The sequence below is a fragment of the Thamnophis sirtalis genome, unplaced genomic scaffold (genome assembly GCF_051295495.1).
Source record: "Thamnophis sirtalis isolate CommonGarterSnake01/CBP01778 unplaced genomic scaffold, rThaSir2_p1.2 scaffold_4, whole genome shotgun sequence".
Classification (NCBI taxonomy): domain Eukaryota; kingdom Metazoa; phylum Chordata; class Lepidosauria; order Squamata; family Natricidae; genus Thamnophis; species Thamnophis sirtalis.
In genome coordinates, this window is record NW_028261384.1 from 142,779,236 (window position 1) to 142,800,310 (window position 21,075).

Genomic DNA, 21,075 nt, shown 5'->3' on the forward strand with positions numbered 1-21,075 from the left:
AGAGTCAGCCTATCGCCCCCAACAATCCAGGTCCTCATTTTACCCACCTCGGAAGGATGGAAGGCTGAGTCAACCCTGAGCCGGTGAGATTTGAACCGCTGAACTGCTGATCTAGCAGTAGCCTGCAGTGCTGCAGTTAACCACTGCGCCACCTTGGCTCAACTTATAGTGTTGATGAGGCCTGTTCAGCAGCTGCAGAAATGCCCCCAATCCCTGCCCCCCCCGGACCCCTCCCTCTCTGCCGTACCTGTGCCGACAACGTCGTAAGAAGCGCATGATCTTCCGAGCGGCCTGATCCTGCTTCTTGGTCAGGAAGGTTCCCCTGTGGGCAGAGGAGACAGAGGGGGTCAAGCAGCCGGAGTGGACCAGGCCTCTCATGGCAGAGAAGGGATTCACTTAGCAACCCTCTTAAGAACTGCCGTCGTTCACTTCAACCCAAGGCATCGGGGGGGAGGAGGGCATATGAGTTTGAAAGGGGGGGGAAGTGTTTCTAATGCCCACGGGAGGCTGGCAGAGCTGCCCCACCCAGGCCGCCTGAAGGATGGCTCTTCTCCCAGGGCAGCATCAGGCCCAGCTGCAGAGGGGGGGGGGTATCACATCACAGGGCTGAAATTGTCCAGCTGTGAAGCTTTGCCAGCCCAGGTGAGGAGCAGAGACAGGGAGGAGCCCACGGCTATGGAATTGGCCGGGAGGGGGTCTTGGGCTTCAGGGGGAGGGTCTCTGGGCGAATGCCCCAGGCCGGGTCTGCTCCTACCTCCCCCCCCCCCGTGCAGAGCAGGTGGCCTACTCCCCTTGCAACCAGCCCCCCACCCCCTCCTTTCCGTCCCAGCCCTGTACCCCGGCACCCACTTCATCTTCTGCTGCATGGCGGCCGATGTGCGGTGTCCCTGCTTGAGCCTCTCGTACTCCTTGTAGCTGCGGTAGTACTGCTGGATCAGCACGGCGGCCCGGCGGCTCTGCCGGAACTTCTTCTGCTCGTAGTAGCTGCGGAACTTGCTCTGGATCAGGATGGCCGCCTGCGTCATCTTCTTGTAGAGGGCGTACTGGGAGGGAGGGAGGGGGGAGAGGAGGGGTGGGTGCCGGGACTCGTCTCCCACCTGCCAATCCCGGAGCACCCACAGCCTTCCCCTTCAAAGGCTGCCGTGGGGGGGGGGGGATGACATCCCACTGTCCCCAGCCCCCAAGAGAGGTTTGGGCTCCCCAGAGGCAACCGACGTCCCCCTTCAGGAGCCCTAGGGGGTTTCTGGGCGTGGGGTGGGGCGTGGGACAGGGAGAGGATCCTCACCCTTTCAAGGAAAACACTCCAAAGACAAAACATTGAGCCCTTCCACTTTGCCCCTATCCAGCCCCCACCCCCCAGGTGGAGCCGAGATGCCCCTCCCTGGACTCACCAGAGCCCCCCCCCCAGCAAGGAGGGAGTCTCCATTTCCCAATCACAACCTGCTCTTCCTCAGGAGGAGGAGGAAGAGGAGAGAAACCCATCTCTCCCAGACTCCTCCTCTTCCAGAGGCCTCTCCAGCCCCACGTGCCTCCCCTCTTTCCCATGCCGGGAGTGGCCCCTCCCCGGGGCCTCTGAGCAAGGGCCCCACTTCCCCACGATACCTTCAGGGCAATCCAGGTCAGCTTGCAAGACAGAGAGAGGCAGCAGGTTAGTTGGGGGGCGCTTGCAAGTGTGTGTGGGAGCCTCCCGGGAGGCTTGGAGGGGCCGGAGATGGGGCTGACCCCCAACAGAGCCCTACCTGCTTGTACTTCCGGTAGCACCGCTGGATAACAGCCGCCGCCAACTCCTGCTGCTCCTTCAGCCGACGGCCCTGCAAGGGGACGGGGGACACCAGGACAAGAGAGGGGGGGGGATGTCAGCCCCGATTCTCCCCTCTCCCCAGCAAGGCTTCTCCCCACCCTCCCGAGTACAGGAAGTCCTTGACTTGTAACGTTTCCATTGTAAGAGAGACCGTCGTTAAATGAGTTTGGGTGATGTGCCCCGGCCGGGAGGCTCACCTTGTACTTCCGGAAGGCCGTCTGGATGATGCGGGCGGCTTCGTAGAGCTCCCGCTGCTCGTGGTCGGAGAGGGTCAGCAGGGCAAAGTCGCTCTCCATCTTCCCGTTCCCCGAGGCGTTGAGGAACTCGGCCCAGCTGGCAGCGGTGGGAGGCGGAGGGAGGCGCTCGAGGGACAGCTCCGCCAGGGGGGACTGCAGGGGGCTGAGGCAGGAGCGCCCGGGGGGCGAGGGGGCCAAACCTCTGCGAGGCAGAAGGGGAGACGCCGGCATGAGCCCCTCTTCCCAAAACCTCACCAGCCTCTCCCCCGTCCTTGCCCCCTCCCGAGGGCCCGGCAGAGCTACCGGCGTTGGGGCAGGCTGGGTAGCTGGTCCACGTTCTCCAGGTAGCTGGCCAGCCAGGACATGGTCTCGTTCAGGCCCATGTTGCTGGGCCGCTCGCGGAGAGGCGCCTCGGCACAGCCAAAATCCTCCTGCTTGATGCGCTCCGGCGTTGCCTCGATGATCTGCTTGGCCAGCGTCACCACGTCCACCTGCAGGGCCACCGGGGGGGGGCAGGGGGAAACGGGGCAGGACGGGAGATGAGGACCAGGCACCCTGTGTAGGGCAGGCTGATGCAGCAGTTCACGTTAAGGGGGTCCACTGGGGTGAGGGGGTTAGGCTTAGGGTTAGGGGGAAAAGGCCCAGACCCAGGGCTGCTTCCCTGCACTGCTGAGGCTCACCCGGAGCCCCCCACCTCCCACCCATGGGGCTCTGCCTGCAGAAGGCAGGTGGGTTACTGGGTGGAGGCAGCGGCGTTGCCCCCGGACCGGCCAGGGAAAGGGTTGCCAACCGCTTCCCCCCTCCCGGATGCCGACCTGCAGGACGTCCGTCTCCGGCAGCTGCTCCTCGTTCTCGGCGTTTTCCCGTAAGCCAGCAACTCCGGCTCCAGCTGAGCTTCGGGGCCCCTCAGGGGTCCCATGGTGGCCCCCTCGCCATAGTTGAGGAAGAAGGAGGCAGGCGGGAGGCCGGGAGGGCTGGTGGCTTCCGGCAAGTACCAGCCCTCCAAGCTGCCAGGGGGCAGGCCCTGGCAGACGTCCATGGCTCCTTCGGCTTCGGGGCTGTAGGCCGGCGACTCCCGGAGGGCTGACCCACTAGAATAGGCCGAGGTGACGGAGAGGGAGCCTTCCGAGCGCTCCGAGGGGGAGGAGACCCCACTGGCTGTGCTGAGCCCTGGCGAGAGAGAGGGAGTCGGGGGTTCAGTGGGCACTGAGCATCGCTGCAGGCCGCTCCCCCGAGGGAAGGAAGCGTCCCCCACCTGTGTCTGGGCTGGCCGAGAGCGGGGAGGGGACGTGCAGCCCCTCCGTGGGGTGCTGGAGGCCGACGACGCAGGCCTTGCCGGCCGACCCGGGTACATCCGCCGAGGGCTCCAGATGTTCGGGGAGGGCCTCGTCCTGGTGCTGCAGTTCTTCCAGGCAGGTGGCCAGCTTGACGTGGCCCCGCGAACGAGCCACGGTGAGTGGCAGGCGGCCCAAAGAGTCGGGGATGGCCAGAGCTTGGCTGTTCCACCGGTAGAGCAGCTGGGCTGCCTCCAAGTGGCCGAGGGCGCAGGCCCACATCTGGGGGGGGGAACAGGAATGAGACCCCCCGGCCGAGGCAAAGCAGCAGGGCTGGATTCCAGTTTGTTCGACTGGCGATTCGCTTAATGCGTACTATGCGCACATGGGCAGTAGTAAAAAAAAACCAAGATGGCGCCCCTGAGAGAACCAGTTGAGGGGCGTGGCCGGCTGTTACTGCCAGTGCGAACTGGTAGGCGCCCACCTCTGCCCCCGGGTGGATCTGGCTTCCTGTTCTGTCCCCCTCCCCTCCCCTCCCCCGAGAGGCTCTCACCAAGGGGGTGCAGGAGAAGTGATCCACGTTGAGGGGATCCACCTCTTGCTCCAAGTCCAGATTCTGGGCGTTGAGACTCCTGGGGGAACCGAGAGCAGCCGTCACGCCAGCCCTCGCTCTCCCCAGCCCCAGCAATCGTCTTCAGCCCCCACCCGGCTTCAGAGGGTGGTTGACGTTTGGCAGGCTGGACCCGGGCAAGCGGCAGGTTTTATCCGAGCACCTACGGGACCTCGTCAGATAGGGAAAGGCCGGGACCTGCCACGCTGGGCGGGGACCTGCGTAGACACCCGGGCGGCCCTGCTGGGACAGAAGACCCGTCCAGGGGAACCCCCCCCCCCAATGGCAGCATCCCCCACTGAAGACTCGCGGGGCTTCCCAGCAGGCCTGCAATGGACTGGCCGGGGGTCACCCGAGAGGACCTGCAGGGACTCCGGAACCAACGATCCAGGCTCCCTGCCACGCGGATTCCTTTTCCCTCCTGCCGAGCTCCGATTCCCCCATTTCAGAACGGAGAAGATCCAGCCGTACCCAGGCAGGCCTGGACTTACGACCGTCGGGGAGCCTCCTGACCATCCCTCTGGTACGTTGGGACCGTAGTAAGACGGGGACGGTTCAATCTTTCTCCCACGGTTGTTAAGCAAACCAGGGATTCAGTGCGAGTTTCGCCGAAAACCAGAAATCATGGCGGGTTTTCAGCCAAACCGTCGTAAAACAGGGCCAGGTGTCCACAGCTGCCACAAAGGGATGTTTGGCCACGTGATCGTGGGGGAGCCGGCTTTGGCCGTCAGAACGTGGAATGGCCGCTAAGCAGCTGGTTGTAAGCCAAGGACTCAGCTGATAGATAATCTATTTATTTGTTTATTGTTTTTTTTATTAATAAAAACTAAATTTATTGACCCGAGAGGAGGCGCTGTACCCCCCCTCAGAATTCCTCTCCCTTAACGCCCCCCCCCGCTTCCTAGCCTGCCTCCCCTCCTGGGGGCTCCTAGGTGGAGAAGGAGGTTTCTGGGCAAGAGACCTCAGCGAGCCCTGGGCTTTCCGGGCGGGGGGGACTCACCGCCACTTGATGAGGGTCTCGATGAGGCGGGTGTAGCCTTGGGCGGCCGCCAGGTGCAGGAGGGTCATCCCTCGGAAGCTGACGTGGTGCGCGAGGGTCTCCGAGCGAAGCCACGACTGCGAGAGCATCATCTTCTCACAGACGGCCACGATGCGCTCCTCAAAGGAGTCGGAGGCGGCCTGGTGTGGGTGGTGAGGAGGGGGGTGAAGAGTGGCTCCCCTCCAAGGCGCCACATCTCCCACCCAAGCCACACGGCCTCCCGAGACCCCCCCCAGCTCCCCTGCCCCACGCGTGGCCACAGCCCCTCCCCAGGCGGTGGGAGGGACAAGGGGTGGGCTGGCATTCCCTGCGGACGGCTGAAGCCCCCCAGCTGAGGGAGAAGTGAGGAGTGGGAGGCCGTATTCCTCAAAGGCGCCCTCAGGCCTTGGTGGGCAGTGGGCACCCTGTCCCTGAGGTGCCCTTCAGCTCCTAGGCCAAGACCATGCCCCCCTGCCCCTCCCCCCCGGCTGCCTTACACCTGTCCGTTCTGCCAGCTCTACCAGGGCCCTGCTGCCTGGGGATGATGGCTTGTGTAGTGCCCGCTCTCCTCTGAGTAACTGCGGTGTGTGTGGCCAGGCTGAGGCAAGCTGTGCCCCTCACCCAGAAAGGCTCCACGCGGTGCCCCCGCCCTCCGGCCAAGCGGCTGATCTCAACGGAAAGAATTCGGGGCCATTGGGCGGTCGGGGGGAGGGGGGGGCAGATGCCTTCCCCCTCCCTAATCCACCCAGAGGCCGCCTGGCCTTATCTCCCCAGCCGGCCGGCCGGGCAGCTCCAGAATAGCTGGGCTGGCTGGCCACGCAGGTGCCAATCTCAGCGAAACCCGAGATCCAGGCCCGGGGGGGGGGAGAGGGGGGGGACGCACACTAAATATACATGTGGTGGCTGCTGCTTGTGGGGCTGGGACAAAGGGGATGGGGGGGGGCACCTCCACCCCAGCCACTGTCTGCTTGGGAGCTTCCCAGGGGGGCTCCTGGGGGGGGAGGTGAGGTGGGGTTGAAAATTCCGGTCATTTCTGCACTTGCAGCTCAGCAGGACCCGTGAAAAGGAGGAGGGGTCCCATCAGCTAAGCCCCCCAATATCCACCCCTCCCCACACCCACATCCCGGACCTTCTGGCTCAGGGATGGGGGGCTGCCCTGCAATGCCCAGGGGCCCTCGGTCTGCCCCCCCACAGCTCAAGGCCTCCCTTCCAGGCAGCCTTCGTGCGCCAAGCCCTTGCAGAATAAGGGCTCGGAGGGCCCCACGGCCTCCGGAGGGGAGCCGTGGGGCGAGGAATAGTCCCGAAGGGCGAAAGGGGAGGGGGCAGCCCTATGGGTTTGGAGAAGAGCCTCGCGGAAGGAGAGCAGGGATGGCGGCCCCCAGGGGCCCCCTGGAGCCCCAGCAGAAGGGCATCAGCGGAGGGCGGGCACAGGCCCCACAGCACGGAGGGCAGACAGGGGCCTCCCAGAGAGGGGGGCCCTGTACCCCCACAGCCAGACCCAGGTGCCCCCACCCCAGAGACTGGCGGAAGGTGTGTCTCTGCGCCCCCGACTGGCAAAGCCCACATGAGTCACGGAGAAAGCCGAGCAGGGCAGCCGGGCACTGGCAGATCCCACGCCCTGCTCCTGCCCCACCTCTCACCTGGCCGGGGGGCTTCTCCCCTTGGGGCTGGGGCCCGTGGGAGGCAGAGGCGGCCATCTCGGCTACGCGCTTCTCCATCTGCTCCAGGCGCTCAAGGATGGACATCCTGAACTGGTTATCTGGGGGGGGAGAAGGGGGGGGAAGGAGGCTGGTGAGAGGCAGCCCAGGTGAACAGGGGCAAGGGGGGGGGCATCTGGCCGAAGAGGTTGCTGGGCATCCTGTTAAGCTAATCCTGACTTGGGGGCGATTAACGGCTGGCCTCCTTTGGCCAGCTGAGGGGGGGGGAGGGGCATCTCCACTGCCCCAAACGGGGGGGGGGCTGCACCAGTCCACTCGGTCTTGGAAAGGGGAGCAGAAAAGTGGGTTCATCCTGGGGGGGGGACACCCGGAGCCCCCCGTGTCCTGCTGCTGCTCCAGGAGGGACCCAGCCCATGGGGATGGGGGGGGGCTGGGAGGGGGCTCGTGTCTTCTCCTGATGGGGGCAGGTTGGGGGGTTCAGAGAAAGACATTAATTAAAGAAACAAACAGATTCTGTGGCAAATGAGGGACCCCCAGCCCCCCCCCCCAGTCCCTTCACAGAGCAAAGCCGGGGGTCTCTTCCACGGACAGCAGAATGGGAAGAGCCCCTTCCCCACGCAACCATTACAGGCACCAACTAGGAAAGTCCAGGGAATGGCAGTCTCCGGAACCTGCCAGCCCCCTGCCCCTTCCCACACAGCCCCCCACCCAGCTCATTCATTGCCCCCCAGACGGGGCTGCCCCTCAGGAAGGGGGGCGGGCTGCTTCTGCCAGCCCACATTGGAGCCCAAGGACCCACAGAGCAGGGGGGGGCTTCTGGGGACCCCCTCCCCAATCCCCCACCCCCGGGTGCCGGTCCTTCTCTCCGGCCGCAGCCCCCTCTGTCCATGCTCCGGGCCCTTCCCCACCTACCCGAGGCCGGTACCTGCTCTGCGCATCGCCGGGGCACACGCGGGGCTGCCCCCTTGCCTGACCCCCAAGCCCAGCGCTCTGCGGCTCAACTCCGGTGGGACTCAAGAGGCAGCTGCCAGCGACCGCACAGAAATCCCAGGTTAGGCCCGTCCCCCAGCTGGGGTGGGGGTGTGGGGGGGGGGGGCAGAGATCAGGGCACCGCTACCCTTCCTGGTATGCAACGACTGGGCGAAGGGGCTGCTGCCCCCTCCCCTGACGCCCCCGGTGGGAGGGGATCCGGCTCTCCCTCCGCCAGCCAGAGACGGGCAGCAGCCTGACCAGCGCCGGCCCTCCTGAAAATAGCCACCGGCCTGGGCGGGGGTGGGGGGAGGACGAGGGGGGGGGCGGGAATCCTTTAATGAGCTCTGGCAGGTCAGCCGGAGGGACCTTCGCCTGCAGCTGGTGGCTGAGAGGAGGCCCCCCACACACACACACACGGCCTCCTCTGGGGGGGGGGAGGACAAGGGCCCCTCTCCTCCCCACCTAGCAGGGCCCCCCCCTGCTCCCCATTGCCTCCTCTCCCCAGCTGCCAGGGGGGGGAGTGGGGGAGGCACAGCCCGGCCTCTGCCAGGGCCTTTGGGCAGGTCGCGCCGGTTCTTCTCAGAAAGGGATTCTTTCCAGTCACATGGGGGGGGGGGTGGGGGGGTGCGGCCGTGCGTGCCTGGACAGATGCCCTCGGGCACAGGGAGGGGAGGGGCACTCTGCAGGCACCCCTCAAAGCCTCTGTGCCCGACTGGCAAGGACAGCGCAGAGGATCTGACCAGGCTCTGGCCAGGTGAGGTCTTCCCGGGGTGGGCTGGGCTCAGGCTGCTCCCCCCCCCCTTTGGGTCGGAAGCAGGTAGGCCTCCCCCAGACTCCCTGGCCCACCTGCTTTGAGGCAGCCTGGGCAACTGGAGCCCTGGCACGGGGGGAGGGGGGTGCAGAAGCCCCCAGCTGCCCCCCCCCTGGCATCGGAAGATTTCCCACCTGCAGATTCCAGCCTTCCTTGCCCGCAGCCACACTGGCCCATCCGGTTGGTCTGGCAGAGGCCGGGGTGGAGGGTGAGGGGGCATTCGGCCAAAGCAGTGGGGGGGGGTTCTGCTGTACCCCCTCTCCGCCCCCCCCCGGGACCGAAGCAGGGTGCTTGCTCCGATGCCCCATGGCCACCCCTGCTGAGCAGGGCGAGGGGCGCTGGGGCTGGGAGCGGGGAGGGGGCAGCCTGGTCTGGCCCTCCCCCGGGGGGGATCTGTGGGCCCAGCGTAGCCGTCATGGAAACTCCCGGCCCCTCCCAGCCTTTCCGTTGCTCATGCCAGGAATATCCGCGTAAGGAGACACCCGGGCACAAACAGCCCTCCGGAGCCCCAGACCTCCGCTCGGCCATGGGGCAGTGCCCGCCGTGGGCTCCGAGGGGCAACACGGAGACACACACACCCCCCAGGCCCCTTTCGGCCTTGACTCTACAGGCAGTCCCCAACGTACGTCCGCAATTAAGCCCACGTTTCGGTTGCTAAGCAAAGACAGTCACTAAGTGAGGTTTGCTCCACTTTACAGCTTTTCTTGTTGTTAAGGGAACCGCTGCAGTCGTCATGGAAACTCCCGGCCCCTCCCAGCCTTTCCGTTAAGCTAGCAAGGCGGTCGTTAAGCGAGCCTGTCTTCCCCGTTAATCTTTGCCTGTCCGACGTTTGGAAAGGGACCCCACGTAATCCAAGGATACGGCAACGGTCACAAGTAGGGGCCATTTGACTTTGCATCACGTGACCACGTGAACGGTCGTAAGAGCGAGGAATGGTCAGAAGGAATCCCTTTTTCTCCCCTTTGAATGGACATTAAGCGGAGGCTACCCCCGGAGAGGGCGGGGGAGGCCTGCAGGGACACGCCCACTGGGCCCCCTGCCCGCAGCTGGGGGGAGGGGCGCACCCCCCCACTCACCGTCCAAGGAGAGCCAGTCCAGCTGGGTGCTGGGCAACGCCAGAAATTCCGTGCCCGGTACTCAAAGAGGACGGAAGGGCAGAGCAGGCAGGAGTCCCGGGCGACTTGCAGCGGCACCAGCCCTGCCTCGTGGGCTGCGGGAGGAAGCGGGAGAGGACGGTCGGAGGGGGCCGGCAGCAGAGGGGCCCTTCCCTCCCCCTCCCCACTCTCGGCTCCCCTACCTGGGCAATAGCAGCGCAGGACCCCGGACTGGATGAGGGCAGCCGGGACCGAGATCTGCCCGAAGAGGCAGCTGTAGGACTCCGAATCGTCCATCCAGGGGCCCGGTGATCAGCACCTTGACGCCCCCTGGCCCCCCGGGAGGAAAAGGCAGGAGAGTCAAAGAGGGTCCGACACCCCACCCACCCCTCTGCCCCTCCAGCCAGGCCTCTGGGGCTGAGCACCCACCTCCGGGTAGGACCACTCGGGGGAGAAGTCGGTGATGGAGACCAAGGGCTGAGCGGAACCCCCCGAGGCGGCCTCCACCGCGTAGGAGGGCTCGCCCGGGGGCTCCGGCAGAAGCGGCTCCGGGCTCCCCGCCCCGGGACTGGGGCCGTTCGGGCTGCCTGCGCTGTCGGCCGCTGTGCCCTCCGTCATCAGCTCGCTCAGGAGGTCTGGGAAGTGGCTGTCGAAGGACAGGCCGAAGGGGCCTCCCGCGGCCGCCGCGGCCACTCGCTGGATGACCGAGTACAGCTCCTCCTGCAGCTCCTTGGGGGAGATCTCCGGCACCCCCCCGGCCTCTCCGCCCCCTTCGCCAGGCAGCCCCTCGGCCCGGGAGTCCCCTTCATGGCCCGCCGTCTCCATGGGCGCCTCCGTGCTGCTCTTGGCTTCCGCCACCGTGGGGCTGGCCGAGAGGGGAGTGGGGCCCTGCCCGGCCGCGTCGTCCTGGATGAAGAAGCGGTTGGCGGAGACGTAGAGCGAGTAGCCCGTGGCCGGGGCCTTCTCCGGGGGTTCTGGTTCGGCTTGGAGGCCCGGGCCGCCTCCGTACGTCTGTCCTTGCTTGGGGCTGTTCAGGAAGCGGTCGGGGTCGAAGGTGTCCGAGGCCCCCTCGTTGGTCTCCATGGCGGACTCCAGGCTCTGCGAGAGGACCAGGCCGGGCAAGACGGCCAGGCCCAGGGGTGCCACGGGGACCGCCCCCCCCTCTCCAGAGACCAGGTGCTGGCTGGGGGTCAGGGCCAGCGGCTTCTCGGGCCTGCTCGGGCCGGCCATGACGAAGATGGCGCTGCCGGGCAGGCTGACGGAGAGGGTGCCCGGGGGCCGCTCTTGCTTGGGGAAGCCGCCGGGCCGGGCCAGGACAGGGAAGGGCTGCGTGGAGTCGGGGAGGGCATCGGCCATGGGGGGGGAGCCGGTCTTGGCCGGCTTGGGGCCTTTGCTGTCCAGGAGAGGCCCCTTGACCGGCTCCGGCTCTGCTCTGGCCTCGGGGCTGCCGGAGATATTCTGCACTTCCGTCAGGGCCGGGAACGGGCAGGGGCGGACCTCCACCTTCGGGGAGATGATCCGGTGCTTAATGCTGTTGCATTTGTGCGGGACGTGCCCGGGGCTCCCTGCGAGGAGAGGAAAGGGTGTGTGTGTATTAGAGCAGTGTTTCTCAACCTTGGCAACTTGAAGATGTCTGGACTTCAACTCCCAGAATTCCCCAGCCAGCATTCGCTGGCTGGGGAATTCTGGGAGTTGAAGTCCGGACATCTTCAAGTTGACAAGGTTGAGAAACACTGTCCTAACCACTGCTGGGGAATTCTGGGAGTTGAAGTCCGGACATCTTCAAGTTGACAAGGTTGAGAAACACTGTCCTAACCACTGCTGGGGAATTCTGGGAGTTGAAGTCCGGACATCTTCAAGTTGCCAAGGTTGGGAAACACTGTATTAGAGCATTTCCAGCCTCAGACGAGGATCCTGGGTTATTTGCAAGGCTGGCAGGGCGGAGGGGAAAGGCAGTGCCCCCCCCCTTGTGCCCCATAACTGGTCAACTTCCAATCCAGACAGTGTTGCCCCCCTCCTTCCTCTGGCCATCCGACTTCCTGCCTTGGCAACACAATCTCCCCCCCCCCAACACACACACACACACACTGACAAACCAAGATGGCCCTGGGTGTCCCTGGCGCTCCAACCCCCAGACCCTCCTGGAGAGGTTCTCCCCTGATACTCCCCCCCCCCACAGCCTCTCAGTGGGTGGGGTCCCCTGGGGTGGGGGTTGGGGGGGCTGACCGAGGCTGCTGCCGCTGCAGAGACAGGAGTGGGTCCGGGGTGCCGGCTTGGCCTGGTGGCTCTCCAGGATCTGCTGTACCAGCTGCTCCACGGAGAATTCGGCCGGGCTGCTCCCGTTGCTGGTGCTGGTGCTGCAACTCCACTTGATCCCCTGAACTGCGGGGGGGGAAGGAGGAGGAGGCCGCGTGTCCACCCAGGGTCCCCCCTCCCCGGCCCTCCCCACATGCAGAAACCCCCCTCCCCCAGGGAGGAGGAGGAGGAGGGGGTGCTGCGCCTGCCACGGGCATCGGGGCACTGGGTGGGCAAAAGGAAGCCCCTTTCCAGATTTCCTTCCCCAGACAGGCGGTCAGGGCTTGGCCTCCAGCTGCTGGTCAGCCGGAGCCTCCTGGGGACGGAGGGGGAGGAGGAGGAGGAGGAGGGGCTGCTGGTCTGGCGCTTCTGAGCAGCCCCTGCTGGTGGTCAGAGCAGGCCCAGCACAGCCACCGGCTCTTGACGGCTCGGCCGGCCGGCCATTCAGAGCTCCCCGCTCCAGGAAGAGAGGACAGGGGGTCCTCGAGTTACAACCGCATGGAGCCACAAAATGGGCCGCTCACAGGATGGACCCAATTTTGCGACCTTTTTTTAAACCTTGCTTAAGCGAAGCCTTTGTTCGTGGCCTCCACACAACCAGGCCACCTGAGCAGGGGGGTTGGTGCACACCCGAGGGGCGTGCCTGAGGGCTGCCCCTCCCTCACACAAAACCATCTCTTCTCCCCCCCACCCCGGACCCCCCACTCTGGCTGGGGAATGCTGTGCTGGGGGACGGGTGAAAGGCTGCTGTTTTGGCAAACCCGTTATAAAATGTCACCCCATTGACTGTGGGACCCCCACAAACCGCGGTAAAGGTGGCCTGGCTGCCCAGCCCTTCTGGGGGGGGGGGCTTGTGACCTGGGGGAGGGTCTGAGCGTTGGAATTTTGACTCCGGGTCATAAATCCACGCCAGGTAGGTCAATCAGAACTTTGAAGAGTTCCTTAGTGACTCGTCGTAAGTCAAGGACCGGTAGGTTCCCTCCCTCCACGGAGAACCCCCAAACCCATCATCCTGCGCTTGCTGTGGTGGGCTAAGAGTGCAATTGGGCGGATGGAATCTCAGGTTGGCTCAGCCTTCCGTCCATCCGTGGTCCGTAAAATGAGGAGCCAGGTTGTTGGGGGGGAGGGGGGCAAAAGGCTGACCCTGGAATCGCTTAGAGACGGGAGTGTGGGGCCTTCGTGGAAGCGACCCGTGAGTCGAATGGCTCCCGCCGTTGTCGCTGTGCCTGTCCCACCCCGTCCCTCCTTACACATGGGCTTCAGCTGGCCGACCAGGTCCTCCTTCGACCACTTCAGCCACTCCTTCCGGTCACTGTTGATGGAGCACAGGATGGGGCTGCAGATCTTCCCACAGTCCTCGATGGCCGGGACGTTCAGGTAGTGGACCAGGACGATATCCGGGTTCTGCAGGGGGGCGAGCAAAGGAGCCGATCTTGTTAAAAGAGGGGAGGATTCCCCTAAGCCTTGAATCCTGGTTCCCTTCCCGCATTCCCGCTCTCAAACTGGAACTGGGGTGGGTGGGTGGGGAAGCGAAGCCTTGGGGGACTCCCCAGCCCCAAAGAGGATAATAATAACTGGGGAGTCCTAAAAAGACGACCTGTCAGGCCCCAAAGCAAGAATAACCCTGATGATTCTTCCGACTTCTTCATTGCTTGAAACCTGCAGACAGAATCTTGCCGGATTGAAGACTCGAAACTCTCTGCCTTCAGATGGACTCTGGGAACTATTAAGGAGCAGCTGTCCTCACCCTCGTTCTCTCGCAGTTCCTATCTGGGCTGTTGCCTCTTCCTCCTCGGGAATGGACCCCTCCCCTCCAAGGGATCCCCCTCCTCACATATCAAGAGCCATGAGAAATGAGGGGCCTCTCTAGGGAAGGCCAAGCAGACCCCCCCGCACCCCCCCCAAGAGAAGCAGGACGCCAGACCCCCCATATTTCTCAAAGAATTTATGTGTTTTGGACATTTTTCTCCTGCAGTCCTTGGTATGGTAAGTAAGCAACAGTGAATAAAAATGTTTCCTAAAATCATCTTTTGTCCTATTAAAGCAGGGGCAACTTGGCAATTTTAATTTTTTTTTTAAAAAAAAATCATTTTTATTTTTAAACATAAAAGACAACATAAAAAAATAAAATAAAAATTCTCATCCATTGCATACAATTTTAAGACTTGGGGACTTCAACTCCCAGGATTCCTCAGGCAGCAGAGCTAGCTGGGGGATTCTGGGAGTTGAAGCCCACAAATTGGAGACCCCTAACCCTAACCCTTAGCAACGTTCAGGGGTGGGGGCTTGAACCCCCGGAGTCCCCCCCCCCGCCCAGCATCCTGAGATTGGCAAACGCCCCCTTAGCCTTTCAGGGCCCAATTGGATTTTTCAGCCGAAATGAAGGCAGCCGGTTCCGAAATGCAGGGGACCAAGGAGAGGGGGGCAGCTCACCTGTTGCTATCCTCCTTCTGGAGACCCCTCCCCACCCCATTCCTCCAGGAAAGCCCCCGCTCGGCTCAGCAGCCGCAGGGAGACCTACCTGCAGGAGCCAATAGCAGCGCCGGTGGAATGTCGGGACGATGGACGAATGGACGTAGCAGCCGTAGAGACACTGGGGGAGGCAGCAAAGATTTGGTTTTTTTGGGGGGGGGGGCTTTCCTCCCCTGAGTCAGACCCCCGCACAGATAGTTTAGTGCAGTGTTTTTCAACCTTGGCAACTTGAAGATGTCTGGACTTCAACTCCCAGAATCCCCCAGCAGTGGTTAGGACAGTGTTTCTCAACCTTGTCAACTTGAAGATGTCCGGACTTCAACTCCCAGAATTCCCCAGCCAGCGAATGCTGGCTGGGGAATTTTGGGAGTTGAAGTCCGGACATCTTCAAGTTGCCAAGGTTGAAAAACACTGGTTTAGTGGACCGTTCAAAGTTACGACGGCACTGAGAACCTTCTGGTTGTTTTGTTCACACCTACCGCCCGTTGCAGCATCCCCACCTAACCAAAAGGTTGGCAACCGACTCGTATTTATGACGGTCGCGGTGAGCAAAGTCAACGGGGGGAAGCCAGATTCGTTTAACAGCCACGGGATTCTCTTAACGACGACGGGGAAAATCATAAAAGGGGGGGCAAACCTCCTTAACCGAAGTTTTGCTTAGCGATGGGAAATTTTGGTTGTAAGTCAAGGACCACCTGTAAACCCCTCCCCACCGCACTCCCGGGGCCGGATCCTCCTCTCCACCCCTGGCCTCTGCAGCCCCCTTGAAAGAGGGGAAGGACCCCCAGCCTCCCTCCGGGGGCCCCGTCTGCGCCCCCCTTTGCCCAGAGAGCGCCTGGGGCCTCTGTGGAGGGGAGGGGGGCTGCAGGGGGGGAGGGGTCCTACCTCCACCCCTTTGACTTTCAGCTTCATGTGTCCTCCCGCGTGGTCTTGCCGTCCTTCCTCTTTTTCCAGCAGTAGCCGTCCTTCCGGTATTTCACCTTCTTGCGGTTGTACAGGATGAGGGAGCCGTTCTGGGGTCTGCGGGAGAGGAAACCCTGGGCAGCAGGGGGGCCTGGAGGGTCTGCAGGGGCCCCTGGGGGCCAGCAGGACAGGAAGCCCCTGGGGGTGCAGCAAGGAAGCCCCTCGGGGTCTCCATCTGGGCAGCAGGGGACTCTCCACTCTGCCAAGGCCGGAGGGGGCAGCCAAAGAGGGTCCGGCATCCTTGTAGCCCACCTTGCGGGAAGTGCCCAGCTGGGGTGGAGGGGACTAGGACCCTCACCCATTTTCGCAGCCCCCCTGCAAAGCTGCTTTGCCACTCCTGTATGCTGGCATTTGGAGGGGGGGGTGTTCCTCTCATCCTTTAAATTTCCTTTCGTTTCATCCGTTAAATTTTCTTTCCTTTCATCCGTTAAATGTGCATTCCTGCAGCCGAAAGTGGCTTGGACCAAACCAGCAGAAGTGGGCAGGTGGTGCTGGTTGCCGCCCCCCCCCCACAAGAAGGGATTTCAGGGCCCCCGAAGCACCAGCTGCATCTGCTCCACGGGGGACGGGTGGGTGTGTGGGGTCTCTGGCCAAGCCCCCCCCCCCCCCCGGCCTTGAGGCAACAGGGACCGGCCCCTTACCTGGTCTTGGGGGAGCCCGAGAGCCATTCCTCATGTTTCTCAAAGGTGATCAGGTAAGAAGCGATCTCCTGCGAGAGAGATCCAGAGTGAACCCCCCCTCAGAGACAGCCCCCCTCTTGGGAAATGCCCACCAGGGGCCGGGCAGACAGCAGAGGGCCGGGCCAAACTCAGGGGGGGGGGGGAGATAACCTAAAAAAAGAAAGACCTGGAGGGATCCTTCCCAAAAAGCCGGGAGAGGCTGGGACCCTCCCCGTTGGGAAGCCCCTGGCATCGGCTACTCCCCCCCCCCGCCCCCATTCTGCATTTCTGTCAATTCCGTTCTTGCGACCCAAGAAAGCCGCTGGGGGGACAGAGGCGCCAGGAGGGCCGAAGTCTCTTGGGCAAATTTGAATTTGAAATTTAATAAATTTGTATGCCACCAATCCCGTAGGACTCTGGGCGGCTTACAGAAACAAGATTAAAAAAGATTTAAAAATAAAAGAATAAAAATACAGTTATTAAAATTACAGACCATCCATTCTGTCTAGGTGGGGCTAATCATAAAAGCAGGCCCCGTGCCCCCTTCCTCACTATGACCCACCCCCACCCCCGCCAGGTGCCCTGTTCCCTGGACCAGCCTCCCAGCACTCGGGCCAAACCAGGGCTTGGTCCAACGTGGGCAAGAGAGGCTGGAGAGAAGGGGGCAGCCCTCCCCCGGGCGTTTAGAGGTGACCATGGCAGGGGGAGGAAGCAACGTGTGTCCAGTCCTCCTACTGATGGTCTTATCGAAGGTCGACGGGAACTGAAGGACCCTGAAAAACAAGGAGCCCCCCCCCCCTCCTCGGCACTTAAGGGAGCCTCGCCTAAGGACGGAGCCCCTGGGGGGGGGGGTCCCTCGGGGCAAGCAGCATCCCAGGCTCTGAAGCAGGCCTCTCCAACCGGGGCAACTTTGAGCCTGGCGGACTTCAACTCCCAGAATTCCCCCAGCCGGCTCTGCTTGGAATCCTGGGAGGTGAAGTCCGCCAGGGCTCAAAGTTGCCACCGTTGGAGAGGCCTGGCCTAAAGGCAGAGCTGGGGGTGCAGGAGAAAAGGGGGCTCTTGGTCTGCAGGCTTCCCCAAAAACGCCCCCTCGGCCCACAGGGGGGCATTACGACCGCAACTGAGCCGGAGTAGATGGTTGTGAAGTGGGTTAGCCCCACTCTGCAACCTTTCCTGACCACCGTTGCTAAGCGAATCACTGCAGTTGTAAGTAGCTTGGTTGTTAAGTGGCTCCCCCCCACCCTGACTTAGAGGGATGGTCACGTGACCCCGGGACTCTGTGACCACCATAAATATGAACCAGTGGCCAAGCGTCTGAATTTGGATCGCGTGACCCTGGTGCAACGGTCATAAGTGTGGGAAACAGTCACAAGTCACTTTTTTCCCCCTGACTAGACGTGGAGCAGCCACTAAACCCCTGGTCGTAACTCAAGGACTGCCTGGTGTTCCTTCCAGCCAGCTCAGAGCCCTGATGGGAACGTTGGCACACCTCCAGCACCAACAGCTGCCCCCCCACCTTGGGCAACCTCTGGCCAGAGGTGCTTTCAGGCTCCAGCAGCCTCTGAGCAGAATCCTGACCCTCCCACCCCCCCAAAGACTGCCCTGAGTTGGCACCCGGGAGCCCTTGCCTTCTCCGGCTCCCCTCCCAAGGCCGCCCAGGCTGATCCCCCCGGATGCCGGGGCTCAAGCCAACTTTAGGGCCTGTGAGGACCAATCTCTGACCCGCCGTTCAGTGGGAAACCCAGCGTGCCCTGATCTCGGAGCGAGGGGCCAGGCGGCCGCAGCCCCCTTCCGCAGGGCACCCGGCCCGTGACGTGCAGGAGGGCAGGCGACCTCTTAAGAGCAGAAACCCCGCCCCTCTCCGGCCAGCACCCACCTCCCTGGCGGGAAATGCCAATGCGGCACTAATAACGTGAAGGCCGGGCCCTTCCCCGAGACCAAACAGGGCAGAAACCTGCACAGGAAGCGGCTGCGTGTGAGGGAGGCTCCGGGATGCTAGAAGGGGGCAGGCAGGAGATGCCAGCCAACAGAAAGCACAAATGGTGGCCGTTGGCAGGAAAGAGGCCGGGAAGGGCGGGCAGAGCCAGGCCAGAAGGGACCAGCGGGCACAACGGGCGGAGTCGGAATTTCTCTCCAGAGGAAGGCAAAAAGGATGTGCAGGAGGGCTGGATAATATGTGGGAGGGGGCCCATTTGGCTCCCCCACCACCACCCGGGAGGAACTACCGCCCCCACCTCAGGAACGCTGCCCTGGGCTCCTTTTCCATGCCCGGTTTCTAGGATGCCGCTCTTCCCCCCCCCCAAAAAAAGAGGGCATCAGTGTGGTTTGTTCCTTCCAGATCCCAAATAGCCCCTTGCAGGAACCCCTTCCCTGTTTTTATGCATAAATACACAGATTAGAGTGGGGCTCACATCCCCCCCCCCACTTACCACAGGCCTTGCGCTGGGCTAATGGGCGAAGGGAGCCCCTTTTAAAAAACGGGCCTATTTGGGTTGGGTGATGGGCTTAAAAGAGGGGAGGGGGCTCCCTCCTGGCCACAGTCAGTGCCAACCAAGCGCAATCTGACCTCAGAGGCTGGGGGGAGAAAACCTGCAAGGGGGGGGGAGGCTCAGGGAACAGGAGCCTGGGTCCTTAGGGGCTATGCGGGGGTCCTGCGGTGGGGGTCCCCAGAGGAGGGCAGAGCCCCCCATCCAGAGGGGCCCTTCCGTACCTCCGCCTGCCTGGTGGACGAGGCAGTTTTTCCCAGCCCACCCGGGACGAGCCAGACCCCAGGACGGGTTCGGGGTTCGGCAGCAGCTGCAGCCGGCGCTCCCCACGCGCCCACCCACCCACCCGGCGCCCCTACCTCGTTGGTGTTCCAGCGCAGGCGCTCCTTGGGCAGGGCCGGGCACTTGGGCACGCTCTCCACCAGCTTCTTGGGCAGGAAAACCTTCAGGTGGTGGCTGTTCTCTGCGGGAGGGAGGAGGGGGGGGACACGGAGGCGGTCACCCTCCCCGGGAAGACTCGGAGATGCGCCAGCAGGGGCGCGGGGCGAACGCCCGTCTGCGCGAGGGTCGCTCGGGGGTCCGGCCGCCCCCTGCCCTCCCCCTCCGGGCGGCTCCGTCCCGGCCCCTCCCCGTGGGAAAGGAGCGGGGCCCCCTCCTCGCCCCTCCTCCGCTCCCAGGCTGCCCGCGGGCCGAGACCCCCGACTCACCGGAGACCTCCGTGGCCGCCTTATTCATCTTCGGGGCGGGCGGGGCGCTCAGAGGGCTCTGCCGGGCAGCCTCCACGCGAACCAGCCTGGGGGGCGGCAGCAGGGCGTCAGCGGCGGCGGAGAGGAAGCGGCCCCTTCTCGGACACACCGGCAGCCCCCGCTCCCCGCCCTCCCCCCTTCCTCCCTCCGCCCCGCCCGCAACCCCCGCCCCGCCCGGTGCCAGCCTCGCCCGCCCGCTTCGCCCGGGTGGCACCTGCCGAGGCGCCCGCAGCTCCGGCTCCGCCACCGGCCGCCATTCCCTGCGCCGGCTGCTGCTCGGCCCCTTCCTGCCTCCGCCGCCTCCGCCTCCGCCGCGGCTCCGCTCCGCCCCGCCGGTGACAGCTCGGCCCCTTCGCTCAGCGCGCACGGCCGGCGGAGGAGCAGCCTGGCTGCCCAGCCCCGCGCGGACGGAGGCTGCCGGGGCGGAAGGGAGGAAGCGGCCCCCGGACCGAATCGCAGCCACCTGCGGGGGCGATGCCGCCCTGCTCCCCGGGGTCTCACCCGGGCGGGGGTCCCGGGTCCTTGGCCTGCGGGGCGCAGCTTCCCGCGTGGGCGGCGGGAGAAGGGGGAGCCCGCAGCCTCCCGGCTCAGCCCAGGGACTTCGGGGCGGGGAGGAGGAGGGGGGCGAGGCGACCCCCGGGCGCAGGCCGAGGGTGGGGGGCATGACTGTCTGCTCCTTGGGCTGCCCCCCCGCACCCCGCCTCCCGCTCAGTCGGCATGGGGCGCTCTAGGGCAGGGGAGAGGGGGCGCTGCACTTCCGCCCTGGGGTCAGGAGCCCCGCCGCCAGGATCCCAGCAAGAGGCTTTCCTGGCCAGCGGTGGACTTCAACTCCCAGAATTCCCCAGGCAGCAGAGGCGGCGGCCGCCCATCTTAAAGGGGCAGAGCCTAAAAAAAACAGCCACCCCCAGATGCCAGCGAGGCCGAATGATACCGCAGGAAGGGATCAGGAAAATGGGTTAGGGAGTGGGGCGGACAAGGAAGCGTTCCTCTTGGCAAGGAATAAAGCAGGCGTGTTAACCTTGACCATGGTTGGGTCAACTCCGGGGATTCTGGGAGATGAAGTCCACAAGTCTTTTAAATCAGTGTTTCTCAACCTTGGCCACTTGAAGATGTCCAGACTTCAACTCCCAGAATTCCCCCAGCCAGCGAATGCTGGCTGGGGGATTCTGGGAGTTGAAGTCCGGACATCTTCAAGTGGCCAAGGTTGAGAAACACTGGATTAGGCAGTTGTATTAACCTCTAAGCCACAAGCTCTCCTCCCTTATCAGCTGAGCCAGGGGAATGATTAAGCATTCGCTGGCTGGGGAATTCTGGGACTTGAAGTCCGGACATCTTCAAGTGGCCAAGGTTGAGAAACACTGTTTTAAGTGGCCCCTGACGGAAGGGGAATAGCAATTGATCTGCTCCCATCTTAGTTTAGGGCCCTGAATTCCCACCCTGCAAGTGGGTTGGAGACTACAGGTGATCCTCGACTTAACGACTGCAGTTGAACTCAGAATTATGACCACATGTCCTTGTGGTTGTTAAAAGAAGATGCCCAGATCTCCCTGTTGTTCATTTGGAGCACGTGGGCACCTGGGGAGTCTGTATGGGGGTGGGTGGGGAGAGAGACCTTGGGTTGCTGAGCAATGGTGCAAAGCAATGGTCTTTGGGGCAAAGCAATGGTCTTTGGGGCAGCTGAAGAACAGCTCTCTGGGAGTCGTCATATTGGGGAGGGGGGCTGCGGAACGGTGGAATGGGCAGGCGAGACCCCCCCCCAGCCCGTTTCCACCCGTTAACCTTGAAAGTAAGCGAAAACCACTTCAGAATTGAGTTCCACAAATATATTTGATGAAGAGGGTGAGAAGCAAACTTAGCACCACCAGAGAGAGCATCACTCAGCGACGTCCGGAGACCCTTTTCTGTGCCGCTGAGGGGGGTCCCAGTTGGTGTCAAATACTTGGAATTAGGAACTGCGGCTCCTTTGCGGCTGAACCCTGC

The 21,075-nt window shown here is 63.5% G+C and overlaps 1 protein-coding gene across 1 annotated transcript; it reads right to left on the reverse strand.

Moving 5' to 3' along the window:
• Nucleotides 1–4: 4 nt before the first annotated feature.
• CAMTA2 (calmodulin binding transcription activator 2) lies at nt 5–19,892 on the reverse strand. The gene is given in 26 exon segments (XM_087715049.1): nt 5–9; nt 243–322; nt 850–1,043; nt 1,603–1,623; nt 1,740–1,811; nt 1,999–2,239; nt 2,341–2,528; nt 2,853–2,902; nt 2,905–3,207; nt 3,293–3,593; nt 3,865–3,943; nt 4,922–5,100; nt 6,580–6,698; nt 9,457–9,498; nt 9,501–9,590; nt 9,678–9,804; nt 9,904–11,039; nt 11,701–11,856; nt 13,020–13,173; nt 14,291–14,362; nt 15,127–15,158; nt 15,161–15,261; nt 15,846–15,913; nt 18,709–18,812; nt 19,057–19,142; nt 19,310–19,892. Coding segments are annotated over 25 exon segments (3,942 nt in total). The 5' UTR covers nt 19,085–19,142; nt 19,310–19,892.
• Between the last annotated feature and the right edge of the window lie 1,183 nt (nt 19,893–21,075).